The sequence below is a fragment of the Mastigoproctus giganteus genome, chromosome 10, assembly GCF_048544385.1.
Source record: "Mastigoproctus giganteus isolate SK-2022 chromosome 10, ASM4854438v1, whole genome shotgun sequence".
NCBI classification, from domain to species: Eukaryota; Metazoa; Arthropoda; class Arachnida; order Uropygi; family Thelyphonidae; genus Mastigoproctus; species Mastigoproctus giganteus.
Window position 1 is genome coordinate 129,532,413 of NC_143584.1, and position 12,744 is coordinate 129,545,156.

The 12,744-nt window shown below is 39.3% G+C and overlaps 1 protein-coding gene across 8 annotated transcripts in view; it reads right to left on the bottom strand.

Moving 5' to 3' along the window:
* LOC150079283 (ubiquitin carboxyl-terminal hydrolase 48-like) overlaps nucleotides 1-12,744 on the bottom strand; it is a 955,076-nt gene that overhangs the window by 508,752 nt on the left and 433,580 nt on the right. For all 8 annotated transcript variants that reach the window (XM_090382262.1, XM_090382266.1, XM_090382265.1 and 5 more), the window contains one exon: nucleotides 3,632-3,798. In XM_090382262.1, the coding sequence (XP_090238388.1) occupies nucleotides 3,632-3,798 (167 nt within the window). The remainder of the gene's footprint in view (nucleotides 1-3,631; nucleotides 3,799-12,744) is intronic.

Genomic DNA, 12,744 nt, shown 5'->3' on the forward strand with positions numbered 1-12,744 from the left:
AGAAGAATCCCATCAGCATTGATCTTGCTCAAACCATTCAATGCCTTATACACATCAATCATATCACTTCATAGGTGCCTTGTCAAGATGCTGAAATTTGCAGAACTTAAGCCTTTCTTGGTAAGAGCAACCTTTTGTTCCTCTCACCAATCTTGTTGCCCTTCTCTGTAACTATTATTATTATTAACCATATGGTGCAAGGAGGCCTGAGGCTTTTGCTGCACCAGCCAAAAAAAAAATTTGAGTTACCCTGAGAGAGAGAGAGAGAGAGAGTCAGAAGTGGAATGGAATCACCAAGAAAGAGAAGAATGATGACATCTAGCTCAGGACTCTGGGTGTGCCAAGTCCATACTCACCATACTCTGGGATTACTTGTTCCAGCAGCTTTACATCCTTCCTAAAATAAGGCCTCCAGTCCTGTATGCAGTACTCAGGGTGTGGCATGACCATTGCCTTATTCAAAGTGATAACATCTCCTTATCGTTGCTAGCAAAACTCCTGTATATCTTTGACAAAACCCCATGAACTGCTCTGGCAGTGTGGCTGTACTGCTCAGAAAACTTCATATCTGACTGCACAATTATCCCCAGGTCTTTTCCATTCTTCACTATCCTGAGAGTAGAACCATACAGTTGGTACATTGCTCTGGGTTATTGCTACTCATATGCAGTACTATGCATTTGTCAATGTTAACCTTCAATTGACATTTCTCAGCTCATCTGCCTAACTGTTCTAGATCCTGTTGCAGTAGCATACTGTGATCACTGCCATTAACCACCCTGTTAACCAGTGGTGGGATTCAGCCAGTTTGTGCGTACCTGTTCCTAGAACCTCCCGAGTTCATGAACTGGTCCTAAAGGCCATTTCACACTGAACACCATGTGAACTACACTACTTTAGGTCTTTGTTTGGTTTTTCTTTTTTACCTTGAAAAGGGGAAGTAAGGTGATAGAGAACCGGTTTTTAATATTTTGATATCATGCCCTCTGTCATGCCACATCCTCTCATCATTTTCTCCTTCATCTTCACATCCATTTTGTTCATCCACTTGATTCTTCACTTGGGCTACAATGTCATCATTTATTATTAAAGTTTGCAATATGTTTTATCTCATTATTAACCGTAGCACAAGAATCTAAATCATGCTGACTTAAATTCATGTGATTTCTTTTGCAAATCCATCCTGATAAAGGCAACAAGTCTACCTCATTAGTATCAGTTTCGACAGAACCTATCCTAGGAGTTTTTTTACTAAATCTCAAATTGTGAAAATCATTACAGATAGTTTTCTCAGATACTAGATTCTACACCTTTGCATTTTGCACTATATCAAACAGATAACTTCTTAATGTTCTTGAAACATGGTGGATTTTTAGATTTTCCTATCACAATTTTTCTTTTCTGTGCTACAGAGGGCTGTAATAGAATCTCCATTGTTTACCACTTATGCACTTTCCACACTTAAATTTTATTGTTCTGTCACAAGTTAATTTTAAAAAAATAGTTCTGTCCCATCCATATTGAAAATGTGTCCATGTATCCTTCATGCACTTTTGGCCATACCAAATTTAACCACTGCAGAATGATTGTACTGTTTACATCTACTGCTTCACCTGTAGCTTTTCTAACTTTTCTAAAGCATACATTGTGACCACTAGCAAATCCAGAAAAAAATGACAGGTGGGGCACCATTTTTGACAGGGGGGGGGTACTATTTTATGCCTTGTTTTTGTGCACAAACAAGGCATAAAATAATGCACAGAACAAAACAAATATGACACTCAAACTGGTGGACACAGACATGCAGCTAAACTCTGAATTAATTTGAAGTAAACATTATGCACGACAAAACTGTGTGATGCCTGTTAATGCCGATCACATAAGTGTTTCCAACTGTAGTCAGTTAAAAATAGCTGAGCCACAATGCAAAAATAGATAAAATCCAATGTAAACAATGAAAAAAATTAATAAAATTTTGTAGCTAAAAGGAATTAAGCAATTGGCGTATATTCTCCGAAAAAATGATGGGGGGCACATTCCCCTCCCCTGAATCCGCCTATGGTTGTGACTACAACTAAAACTAATCCAACAAGAAGAACACACAAATTTCTAAATTCCAAATAATTTGGCAAAATGTTTGGTTTGGCTTTAATCATTAAAAGTGGATGACTTACTGGGATGTTTTCACTCCTTTGCTGTTTAAACCACTTTAAAGATCCTTGCAACATCAGGTTTAGATTGTATTTTGCTCCAATATTTTGTCTTAAATTCCAAATTGGGTGCACTGTTGAGTGGTTAAATTTGATCAATTTCAAATGAAAAGGACTTTCATTGAAATTCATTCTGCAAGTATGATGTTATCTTTTTGCTCCATTCAAATGATAATGCAGACAGTTAACCAATAATGCACATTTCCAACAAATACATAAAACTTCAGTGAAACTGGGATTGTAACTTGCAGCTTTACTGACCAGTATATTTAGGCACCAACACACTTTACTGCTACAAAAAAAAATATTAATAATAATAATAATAAAAAAAAAAAAAAAAATAGGTGCAGCCTCAGGGAAAATTCAAAAGTCAGCTGGACAGGTGTCTGTATGAGGAGGGAAATATATAGGCTATTTATTCTCTTTTTTTTATTGTTTATATTATGTATATTTTATTTTTGTTATTTATTTTTTAATATTTTTTTATTTTAATTTTAATTTATTATTAATGTTTTTTTTTTTTTTTTTTTTTGTGTGGATTCCTTGTACTATGTAGTTAATACTAAAACAGCATACATGTTAAATAGCATACATCTCCATTGTTGGCTCATGCTCATACATTTAGTGTCTGCAATGTAGTAATGACTCCACAACTTGTTTCCTGTAATGACCTGATCCAAAAAGTTTTTCACTTAACTCTTATTTTCACAAAAATGTTCCATGCATACTCATTCAACCTGCATGCTGTTTGTCACCCAAGTATTTTGTACACAGGCCACACTGACTCTATTATAATGCAGATGGTTGTGAATTACTGAATTATTATGGATGATCACTTAAGCAGTGATGTATGGAAGACCATGACAGAGTGCCAGCAATGAACAGAACTTATCTTGACTTTTTACATGACAGGACAGAAGTCTGAACGCTGCAAGTGATTTCAATTAAATTTGTACATCACAGGACTGAAAATTCCAAAATTTGTTTCATTTTTATCCTCCATTGTAAAAATAATGAAGTAATATTAAAAATTCTAGTTAAGTGGTCAAAATATGGTTACTTCTGGGTTTTTTTTTTTTTTTTTTTGTGGATTACCTTAACCACTTCCTTTACCAGATTATTGTAATAAAAATAAATTGGTTATTCACATGAATGAAGTTACAAATACACAAGATGAAAATATAAATATTATCAATAGTTTTTTCAGAGTTACAAATACGATACAATAGTGGCATTACTACATTAGCTTATCAAAACTTAGGAGGTGCACATCTAAGGGCTCCGAGGATGCTGAATACCCTTGCACCAACCCTGATTCAAATCATGTTGAAAACTGGAGAAATTCTTAAATGCCTTTTAAATTGAGGCTTAAAAATTAAAATTTTTACTTAAATTAAAAATTAAATTAAAAGTAAAATTACCAGACAGTGTAACTTCTCCAGAACTCGTCACTTGATCCTCAGTATCAAGTATTTCATCACTAACAGAATGAATACTTTTATTTACACCCAAATAGTGATAATTTTTTAATATCAACTGTCGCCAACACCGCAGTGAATTTTTTCCAATCCAGTAAGCAGATTCTTCACTAGAATTTCAAGTACACAAAAAAGGAACATTACTTGTTACTTATAGGCAAAAATTATCATTAAATGTGCACTATATAATACAATATAATATTCCTGTAATTGTCATTTGCTTTAAATATGAGGTGTAAACAAAAAGTTCTTTGACTCCACTAATAATTGAGAAGTTATAAAGTTTATCAACTATTCAGATGGCTCTCCTTTGAAGTAGCTTCTTTCACACACACACAATTCCAATGCTTCTGCAACTTCTGATGGGCTTCTTTTGAAATTGCTAATAGTTCCTGTGACCTTCCAAGGGGGCTTTAGGTTTAGTAAACAAAAAAAAAAAAAAAATATATATATATATATATATATATATACACATATCACAGGGAGCTAAATCCAGCATGGCAGATAGGGACCACGGTGATGTAGTGCTTTTCATGAAATCTTGAATGGAAAATGGGGTGCTCTCATGATGCCAACACCAATTCCACAAAGCCCAGTTTCCAATGGTTTTCTCCGAAAAACATCACACAATCACTTCTGAACTATTTTTTAGTATTCCTGGTTTGGCTTCACCATTCAGGGCAAATTCGCAATGAAAGATGCCCTGCAAGTCAAAAAATACGATAAGCATTATCTTTCATTGAAAGGTTTGAGCCTTTGTTTACTGGTCATAGCTATATAGTCAGCAGTGATGATCGACAAAACAAAGTGTGCTTCAGCAGCAGCACAATGACAGAGATCCTGACAAGTGAAAACCTGCAACTCTGTTATCATCAGTGAGGATGTGAGACAAACTTGGCTCATCCTCACTTGCATCACATTCCCAAATCTTATGTTAAAATTAATTGACATGTCCCATACAAAATACCAATTTCGCAGATGGTAAATGTTGATCACTCCTGATCAGATAACAAATAAAAGCAACTGAATTACTGCTTTTTGAAGTTGAAGGGCAGCCAAAACAAAAACCACCCAAAGATCTTCTAAGATCACACAGAAACCTTTCTGAAAGCTGTTTTTAACATTTCATCGCTGCTATACTTCTGCTGTACTTTTCCTGTTTTGAAAAAAATATTTGATGCGAATATACTGCTCATATTTTAAAATCACTCATTTTAAAATATGACGAAATACATAAAACACCAATTCAATGCATACTTTTCAGATTGACTGCAAATGAACAGGTGATTCACACATTACAATGTCTGGATAAGTCACAGAACATGTTGTGACAAGTTGCAACTCACTGTGATATCAAAATTTCAAGAACAAATTCAGCCCCAAACTTTCTGAACACACCTCATATATGCACCATCAACTGATATAATAATGTCTAAATAAAAAAATAGTGTATCACATTGCTCTACGTGCAATTAGCTTTCTAATATAAAAGAAAGTTAATTACTTTACATATTATACTTGACTTGTATGCACATCTCTATTCCATATGTAAAATAATCAGTAGGAAAAATAAGACAAATTATATTTTAATTTTACTATAAAGTATTTAAGGGCAAAGGCTGTTGGTTGGTTGGTTGATTGATTGATTGATTGATTTGGGTTTTATCGGCGCATTAGCAACTAAGGCTATAATGTGCCAAGACCACGTATATATAATATACGTGGTCTTGGCACACGACCTAATATAAAACCTAATTAATTAGGCCACCATGTCCACATCTAAAGATAAATCAATAAAAGAAATAACAATAACATATAAATTTTAAATATGATTAAAAATCTTTATTGCTTTCAAAAAGCTAAAAATAGCAGACACATTGTCATTGTCGGATAAAATCTGACTGAGTATATAAGGCTCAGTCAGATGATTAAAAGCGGTAAAACGGGTGCTGCTAAAATCTGGACAGTCAATTAAAAGGTGTCTGATCATTAAGATTGTGCCACAGGACACACACATAGGAGGGTCATCAGCCCTCAGCAGAAACGAATGAGTTAAATGACTGTGTCCTATGCGGGTCCGGGCAAGAACAACTTTCTCCTTACGATTCCTGCGCAGACTAGACTGCCGCGGTTCAATTACAGGCTTTATATGATATAATTTATTCGCAGTCTGTCTATTCCACGAATCCTGCCATTGGGAGTGAATCTTCTCGTTATTATTTGCCTGTAGTCTGTATAGGGGACTGACAGGCAGCGGTTATTATTGGGAATTGCTGATTTGGCTGCGGCGTCAGCCAAATCATTTCCCCTAATCCCAATGTGGCTGGGAATCCAGCAGAAGCGGATATCATATTCACGTACACAGAGGAAGTGAATCTTCTGCTGAATGCTAGACAGAACCGGATGACGATTATATCTCACAGATATTAAAGCCTGTAACATGCCGAGAGAGTCGGAATATAAAATAAACCGTTTGTATTGGCATTCACTAATGTGATCCAAGGCTAACTCTATAGCGTGCAGCTCTGCAGTAAATATGCTGCATTCAGAGGGAATCTGCTCTGATGTAGAGCTGTCTGTAAAGACAGCAGCAGATCCCACATATGATTCCGACTTCGAACCGTCTGTGTAGACTGGCGCGAAATCGGAATATTCAGTTCGGTGTGCTGAATGAAGCTGTACGTAGACAGATGATGGAGTGTCCGACTTTCCCCAATTTCTAAGAGACAAGTCACATGCCGGGACATGAGCATGCCAGGGTGGAAATGGTTGCTTTGGTGTTTGGGCAACCTTGTCTACCTTGATATTAAGTTCTTTGAGTAGCTCTTGGAGACGAATACCAAAAGGACAATTGGCAATCTTACGGGTATTATATAAATTTTCCCATCGTGGTTCAAAAACGAAGGGCCACGTAGGATGGTCTGGCAGGGATTTCAGTTTTAAAGCATACTTTAAAGACAACTGCTTACGTCGAAGCGATAACAGTGGTTCGTTTGCTTCGACGTATAAGCTCTGGACAGGAGATGTGCGATATGCTCCAGTAGCAATATGTAGGGCCTGATGATGGACGGGGTCCAGCCACTGAAGGACACTGTCTCTGGCTGAGGAGACATAATCTAATTTGGATCGCACAAGTGCACGGTAAAGCCGAAGAAGGGTGCATCGATCTGCTCCCCAAGATGTAGAGGAGAGCGAGCGGAGAATATTAAGCCCACGTGTGCACTTTGTGCAGAGTTGACGAATATGATCCAAAAAGGTCAGTTTTTTATCGAATATGAGTCCCAAGAATTTTGTGTTCGCTGCTACTGGAATAGCATTTTGTCCGAGCCTTAATTCAGGTTCAGGACGATTACGCTTGCGACAAAAGTGTACACAAACGGTCTTCTCCGGCGAGAACCTGAAGCCATTAGCAAGTGCCCAGGAATTCAGATTATCAATGGCTTTCTGCAGTTGTCTTTCAATAACCCTCATGTTGCATGACTGACAAAAAATGCTAAAGTCATCAACATAGAGGGCACTGTTTACAGTTGGAGGAAGTTGTTCTATGATTGAATTTATTTTGATGGTGAAAAGCGTGACACTTAATACTGTTCCTTGTGGTTCTCCCTCCTCTTGGCTAAAGGAACGAGAGAGTGAGGATCCCACACGAACTTGGAACGATCGATTGGCTAAAAAGTTTTGAATAAAAAAGGGGAGATGCCCTCTAAGGCCTAGGCTATCTAAATCTTTTAAAATGCCACATCTCCAAGTTGTGTCATACGCTTTCTCCATGTCAAAGAACACTGACACCAAGTGTTCGCGCTTTAGGAAAGCATCCATGATGGATGTTTCCGGTTTAATAAGATGGTCCAAGGTGGACCAGTTTCTTCGGAAGCCGCACTGGATGTTGGAGAGAAGGTCATTTGATTCTAAGTACCATATTAAACGAGAATTAACCATTCTCTCCAGGATTTTGCACAGACAGCTAGTCAGAGCAATAGGACGATAATTGGTAGTGACTTTTGGATCCTTTCCTGGCTTAGCAAAGGCAAGAACGATTGACTTGCACCAGGAGTCCGGAAACTGCCCTTCAATAAAGATTCTGTTATATAGAAAGAGCAGATAATCCATAGATTTTGGTGAAAGATGTTTAATCATTTCATAATGGATGCCATCTGGTCCAACAGCACCCGCTTTGGAAAGAGTGAGGGCTCTTTTCAGTTCCTGAATAGTGAAATCCCCATTGTAGGGATAAATGCTCTTAGATTTAAAGTTAAGTGCCTGTTTTTCGATTTTATATTTCAGGACCAGGAACTCTGGGGAATACGAAGATGTTGCAGAGATGTTAGAGAATGTTTCCCCAAGAGAATTGGCTATTGCAGTTGGATCTGCAATAGCGCATCCATTATAATCTAGGATTGAAGAAGGGTGGGATGTATATTTTCCCTTCATTTTCCGGATTTTATCCCAGACTACCTTAGAGTTGGTAGACTGGTTAATAGATGATGTAAAACGGATCCACGATTCCTTTTGACTCTGACGGCGGATATATCGTGCTTTGGCTCGTGCATGTTTAAAGGCTATAAGGTTGGTCGTGGTAGGATATCGGCAGAATATCCCCCACGCTTTGTTTTGAGCCTTTTTTGCTGCTGTGCATTGTGAATACCACCAAGGTTTGGGAAATGGTGGAAACCAGGCAGATGTTTTTGAAACAGCATTCACAGCTGCTTGGACAATATTTTCTGTGATGTACTTAACTGCATCATTGATAGGCTCTTGACTGACTGTGCTAAGATCAAAATTTGCCTGATGTTGGAAGGCAGTCCAGTCAGCCTGATCAATCTCGACCGTGGTAACCTGAAGGGAAGACATGGGCTCCCACTGTGTAACGAGGTTATCACAGGGAAGTGATCACTTCCGTATGGATTCTCCTCCACTTCCCAAGTGAGTGAAGGGAGTAGAGAAGGGGAGCAGATAGAGAGATCAATGTCAGAAAAAGTACGGGTAAGCATGTGGAAGAAGGTATTTGTTCCAGTATTTAGAAGGGAAAGGTCATTGTCATTTAGCATATGCTCTATGACTCGTCCCCTTCCGTTGATGTTAGCACTACCCCACAGGGTGTTATGTCCATTAAAATCCCCGAGAAGTAAGAAAGGGGGAGGCAACTGCGTAAGAAGATCATCAAGGTCTTCCTGGGAGTTGTCAGTCCCAGGTTGCAAATAGATAGAGCAGACCGTTAATAAAAATCCCACCGTAAGGCGAATTGCAACAGCTTCTATGCTAGTTGTAATTAGCAAGGGTTGCACTGGGGTCTGGTTACCCACAAGGATAGCCACCCCCCCCCATGTGCAGGACCATCTGCAATTCTATCCTTACGAAAAATTGTGATGTTATGCATTGTGGGATCATCATTTGCCTTTAGCCTGCAGAGGTGAAAGAGATTCTTGCACTGCTTCTATTAGAATGAGCAGAAGCCTGAAAAACAAGATGCATGATATTTCAGAGACTGTTGGGAGCCAATGCGGTACAAGTAAACACATGGGTTGTGTTAGGGTAGCTAAGAATAGAAACAGGTGCAGGTATACTTGCGTGTACACAATGCTAGGAGTTTAGTAAACAAATTTGATGAATTTGAGGTATTGTTCAAAACATCAAAGGCAGATATTGTTGGGATATCAGAGATGTGGTGTCACACAGATATAAGGGATGCAGAACTGGAATTTGGGGAGTACAACGTCTACAGAAAGGATAGACAGGATAGGAAGGGGGGAGGGGTTATGCTATTAGTTAAGAAACACATAAAAACCAAGGAAGTGAAGCCAGTCGACATCGCTGGCCAGTGCAGTGTTGAGTCAGTTTGGTGTGACATAAGCATTGGGAGATCAAAATTGAGAGTAGGAGTGTGCTATAGGCCTAATGACTCTGATGAGTATAATAAGAAACTGTACAGGGAAATAGAGTGGGCAAGTAAATCAGAGAGTCTTATAATGGGAGATTTTAATTTCCCAGATATTGACTGGAATTTGGGGGCTGGTCACTCACACACTATCAGGGCTTTGTGGATTTATTGGATGATTGTTTTCTACATCAGCATGTTCGGGAGGCAACTAGAGGGAGTAATACTCTTGATTTGATTATCAGCAGTGATTCTTCATGCATTAAGAATCTGCAGATAAATGAACCACTAGGTGGCAGTGATCACAGTATGCTGAAGTGGGATTTACTCAAAGAGGTAACTACCATTAGGGGTAAAGGGAAGGGTTATTGCTTCCATAAAGGCAACTACGATGGACTGAGACAGTATTTAAATTCTATACAGTGGGACCAACTGATGATGTTACCAACAGTAAATTCAAAATGGGAAGCATTCAAAGAACTTATCTTGGAAGCTACTAGGCTTTACATACCAACTAAGAAATATTGTTCAAGGTTTAGGCCAAAATGGATGTCAGATGAACTAATGAGGCAAATGGCAGAGAAGAAAAATGCATGGGATACTTACAAATTAACACATGACACAGAAGCCTATGATAGATACAAGTTGATATGCAACCAAGTTACAAAGGAGGTTAGGCAGGCGAAGGCAGATTATGAGAAATCCTTCGCAAGGGATGCGAAGAAAAACAGCAAAGAGTTCTTTACTTATGTAAACTCTAGAAGGAAGGGGATGAATCAGATTGGTCCACTTGATATTGATGGGTCAACTGTTGATGATCCTGCTCAGGTAGCTAACAAACTAAATGAATATTTTGCATCGACGTTCACACACGAGGAGTTATTCAGCGAGGGGAATGCCAGAGGTGTATTCAACTCTAGCAGTAAGCTACAGAATCTTGAAATAACTGGGAGTAAAGTGGAGGAGAAATTGTTGAAGATAACCACAAGAAAGGCACCCGGGGTGGATGGGATCTATCCAGTTATATTAAAGGAGGCAGCAAAGGAAGTAAGCAAACCCTTAGCCATAATTATGATTGCTTCCTTGGACTCGGGGGAGGTACCCATAGACTGGAAATGTGCAAATGTGACCCCAATTCACAAAGGAGGATCAAAGGCTGACACAAGTAATTATAGACCTGTGAGTTTAACTTCTGTTCCAGGAAAATTAATGGAGGCACTGGTTAAAAAAGCACTGCAGGATCATCTAGACAAGACTTCAGTTATAGCTTGGACACAGCATGGTTTTGTTAAGGGAAAGCCTTGCCTGACCAATTTGATTGGATACTATGATGCAGTTACAAAAGAACTGGATGCAGGGAATAGCTTTGATATAATATACTTGGATCTTAGAAAGGCTTTTGATACTGTTGCACATGGAAGACTGCTGCACAAATTGGAGCAGTGTGACATTGGAGGCAAACTGCTGCTATGGATAAAGGGATGGTTGAGGGGGAGAAGACAGAGAGTGGTAATCAATGGGCACTGCTCATCGTGGACTAATGTTATTAGTGGAGTCCCTCGGGGCTCAGTGTTGAGTCCATTATTGTTTTCTGTATTTATAAATGATATTGATGATGGTATATCAAGCTTAATGTCCAAGTTTGCAGATGATACAAAGGTTGGCAGGGTTGTCAAGGACACTACTGACACTATGCTGCTGCAACAGGATCTGGAAAGTTTGAGCGGATGGGCTGAGAGGTGGCAAATGAAGTTTAACATTGACAAATGTAAAGTACTACACATGGGGAACAGCAACCCCACAGCAACGTATCAACTCTGTGGTACTACACTGACAGTAGTAGAGAATGAAAGGGACTTGGGGGGTGGTTGTACAGGCAGATATAAAGTTCTCTGAGCAGTGCAGACGGGCTGCAAGAGTAGCTCATGGAGTATTGTCAATGATATACAGGAATTTTTCCAGCAGGGATAAGGAGGTGATTATTCCCTTGTATAAGGCAATGGTCAGGCCACACCTAGAGTACTGTATACAGGTCTGGAGGCCTCATTTCAAGAAGGATGTAGAGCTGCTGGAACGAGTACAGAGAAGGGCAACAAGATTAGTGAATGGAACAAAGGGGTGCTCTTACGAAGAAAGGCTTAAGTTTTGCAAATTACAGTGTCTGGAGACTAGGCACCAGCGAGGTGATCTGATAGAGGTGTATAAAGCCTTGAATGGTTTGAGCATGCTCAATGCTGATGGGATTCTTCCTCTAGCTCAGAATAATCACCTGAGAGGGCATAAATTCAAATTGAGGAAAGACAGATGTAGGATAGACGTGCAGAAATTTGCCTTTAGCCAGCGGGTGGTTGGTTGGTGGAACAGACTTCCATCCCTTGTCGTGGAGGTTGATAGCCTAAATAAGTTTAAGGCTCAGCTGGACAGGTATTTTGAACGAACAGAGGGGTGAAGTGGAAGTGGGTTTTTTTTTTTTTGGCTGATGCTGCATAAGCTTGCTTTCTTGCATCAAATGCCTCTACTAATGCTAATGCTAGATAAGTCTCCTGCAAGCAAAAGCAAACTGGCTCGTGCTTTTGCAGGAGGGCCTTGATGTCATCAGTATTTCGCCGGAATCCATGACAATTCCATTTTAGGAATTTAGCCATTATTTTGGCTTGGTGGGTCCATCAGGTGGCTTCCGAGGTGCCGAGGGCTTACTTTTGTCAGTCGTGGGTTTATCTTTTTTAGGGAAGAATGGACGCTGTCCCATGTCCATTTCTTCCTCCGCAAAGAGTTCCAAGACTGAATCTTCGGGTACCTTCTTCTGCTTGACATCCATGTTTTCTTGGGTACTAGGGTGGACTTCCCCTTTCTTATTCTTTTCTTTCATAATTACCTTTGTTACTTGTGGAGCATTAGGAGGTACTGATATAGGAGTGGCAGCTGATTGGTTTTTCTGTGCAGGTTTTTGAGAACTTAAGAGATAACGCATGATGGGAGTGAAAGACTCCTTTGGAGGAATGGTCATGTCCGTCTGAGTTCCGACGGAACATCTCCCTGCTACCTTCTGGAAGTAGGTACGTTTGTTGATATTCAGGGGTTTCACCGATTTCCTTGCCTCCTGGTATGATATATTTAGCTCTGCCTTCCGCCGTTGAATTTCTCTTCTTTTTCTTCTTTCCACCTCTGGCATGCTCGTGAG